Source organism: Juglans regia, chromosome 12 (genome assembly GCF_001411555.2).
Source record: "Juglans regia cultivar Chandler chromosome 12, Walnut 2.0, whole genome shotgun sequence".
Classification (NCBI taxonomy): Eukaryota; Viridiplantae; Streptophyta; class Magnoliopsida; order Fagales; family Juglandaceae; genus Juglans; species Juglans regia.
Window position 1 is genome coordinate 22,049,537 of NC_049912.1, and position 2,684 is coordinate 22,052,220.

A 2,684-nucleotide genomic window follows, 5' to 3' on the forward strand; every position below is an offset into this window, starting at 1 on the left:
TATTTGTTATAATTGGATGTTTATTGAGAAATCTCACCTGCTCCTAATGTATCTTGATCTCTTTATGTTAATAATATTGGCTGATGGAGCAGATGTATAGTATTAATTTTAGTTAAGATATAGTAGATTTTTTCTATTTTGGGAGCTATCAAATACGAGGTCTTAGGCTGTAAATAGTTAGGCAACAATTCTGTGTCAAATTATGTTCATGTTGACTTATTTTATCCAAGTCAAAAGTTGACTGTTGTATGTACGTAGATCCACATGCAGATGTCTTGACCTAAAGGTAAAGCACAATAACCCATGCATCAAAGTTCATATTTTTATAATAGAAATACTTTGGATCTTAACTTCGAAACTTAAAAAATATCTTGAATAAGATTTTTTTTTTTAATAGAATGATTAAAAAAATATTTTTTAATGATGTTGTAATTTTTTTTAAAATGTTTATAATAATTAAAAAAATACATGAAAAAAAAAAGAAAAAAATTTATTCTTTTCAAAATAATTTTTGGATCCCAAATTTAAGACCAGTAGCAGGACTCTTTTTATAAAGAGTAATGGTATCACTTTTGTCTTTTTCTTTTTTATTAATATGATTGGTTAAAATAATTATTTTATATTAAAAAAAAACTATACAACTAATCATATTAATAGAATATGCGCAAAAGTTACTGCACGTCAAATTTTTGTTTTATAAATTCTGCTTGAGATTGTCTGTGGCCATCATGTATGATGTATGGGAATGGTCTAAAGATCCAATGGGTAATTGCAACTTACCAGATGCCATTGCTCTCACATAATTAGTCCGAATAACATTATTTGACTTTCATTTGTACGTGAGAGAGAGAGTAACGATAATAACTACCCTACTACCACAAGCTTAGATAAGGAGATTAGGGAATTCATGGAAGAGGAGGATAAAAAGGAAAGATAACAAACACAGAAATTGTGGAACATGGTTAGTGATCTAGAGATCCAAAATCCAAAAGAAGAAAAAAAGAAAAGAAAAGAAAGAGGTTTAGGAGGTAGCCACCCAGAAGGGCTCCCACTCTAACAATCTGTTTTTCCCATGCTGATCATCTTCTTTGCACCTTCTTGGCCTCTCAAACTTTTCCTTTCTCATTTCAACCTCACCATTTTTTATATAATTACCATCCATCCCCTCACCCACAACGTACACGTCCCTTTCTCCTTCGTCATCTAAATCCTCCTCCACCTCCACCTCCACCTCCTCCTCCTCCTCTTTTTCTTCTTCTTCTTCTTCCACTTGTTGTTTTTCTTCAATGGCATCACTGTCAAATCGTTCTTTTCCATTGCCCGCTTCATTGCTTGCTCCATTTTCGTCATTCTGATCATCAGCTTCCTCTGACTCGATACTGGGAGTAGTGCAAGTTTTCACAAAGCGCAGTACAAGGCGGCCATGACTGCGTTCAGCTTGAAGATAACTCTGCGTTGTAGGAGCCTTGACGGCTTCGATTATCAACCGCCCGTCTTCTCGGTGGGTCCGAACTCGTAGAGATTCCGAGCCGCTCATAGTTGTTAATGGAGGTGGAAAATTTTGAGTAAGTTGACGAGATTTCTTTTGCTCCCTTGTCGGAAAATTGCTCCTCTTGGAGTCCGATGAAGGCAGCGAAAAAAGATTGCCCTCGTTGATGTCTGTGCCCGTTTCGTTGCCCAGGTTTTCAGTGCACAATAGCAAGCTTTTCTCACTAAGCATGGACGAGGAGCGCTTCACAAGAGGATGGACATAGACTTTTTCTTTCTGATCCATTGTTTCTTTGGGACCTTCGGGGCCTGTGGAGATAGCTTGGAGGAAACTCCAGCCTCCCAAATCAGGGTTTGAGGAGCTGTGGCTGTTTAAGGAGTTACAGGGTTTGTTGCAAACCTCCTCAATGCGGCATTTTTGCCCAACTTCTTTGGTTTTGGAATCCGATAAACAAGATCTTAAGGCTAATTCGAGGGGTTGAGAGAAGTGTGGTGTTGGTGAAGAGAGTTTGAGCCACACTTTCTTTGGCTCGACAGTATGGGTGCTGTCTAGACATGACTGCAATCCTTGACACACAATCGTTGCCATAACAATCTCCTTTGCTTTGAAATTTCAAAAATGAAAATCAAAAAGATTTGCTTTGAAATTTAAAAGTGAAGAGGTGCTATTGCTTAATAAAGTGAGACAGAGAGATGCAGAGGAAGAACAGAGGAGTAACTCATCCAATAAAAGGAAAGAAGAAAGGAGTTGTGCTCTTGGATTGCAGTGAAAGGCTATGGTATTGCAGGGAGAGGGGATGAAGAAAGAAAGACTGAAGGAGGAGATTTGAATGAACAATATGAGGGAATAGGTGAGGGTTTGGGGTGTGAATTTGTAGTCCCAAAAAGTGCTAAGATGTTGATAGAGGTGGGTAGGGGTCCTTTTTCCACCACTTAATTATACAATTCTAAATACTGCCTCACACTCCAAAAACAGTATAAAGAAATGAAAAGGAGGGAGTAAAGGAAGATGCCATGCCACAACAATTTTTTTGAATTTCAGCATTCTTACAGAGAAAAAAATGGGAGACAAGGAATTTCCACATGATATCTATTACATCAATATCTCATGTGGCCAGAAACTGGATCTCTTGGAAAATGTCTTTATCTGGCCATGCATTGATGTAGTTGAAGGGAGAGACAGCGGAGATTACAGA

The 2,684-nt window shown here is 37.6% G+C and overlaps 1 protein-coding gene across 1 annotated transcript; it reads right to left on the bottom strand.

The window, feature by feature from the left end:
• Nucleotides 1-762: 762 nt before the first annotated feature.
• Nucleotides 763-2,377, bottom strand: LOC109005871 (protein FANTASTIC FOUR 3-like). Its single transcript, XM_018984950.2, has one exon. The coding sequence runs from the start codon at nucleotides 2,075-2,077 to the stop codon at nucleotides 1,022-1,024; it is 1,056 nt and encodes a 351-aa protein (XP_018840495.1). The 5' UTR covers nucleotides 2,078-2,377; the 3' UTR covers nucleotides 763-1,021.
• Between the last annotated feature and the right edge of the window lie 307 nt (nucleotides 2,378-2,684).

Coding starts and splice junctions, on each gene's coding strand:
- LOC109005871 (XM_018984950.2), bottom strand. CDS start 2,077: ATGGCAACGATTGTGTGTCAAGGATTGCAGTCATGTCTAGACAGCACC.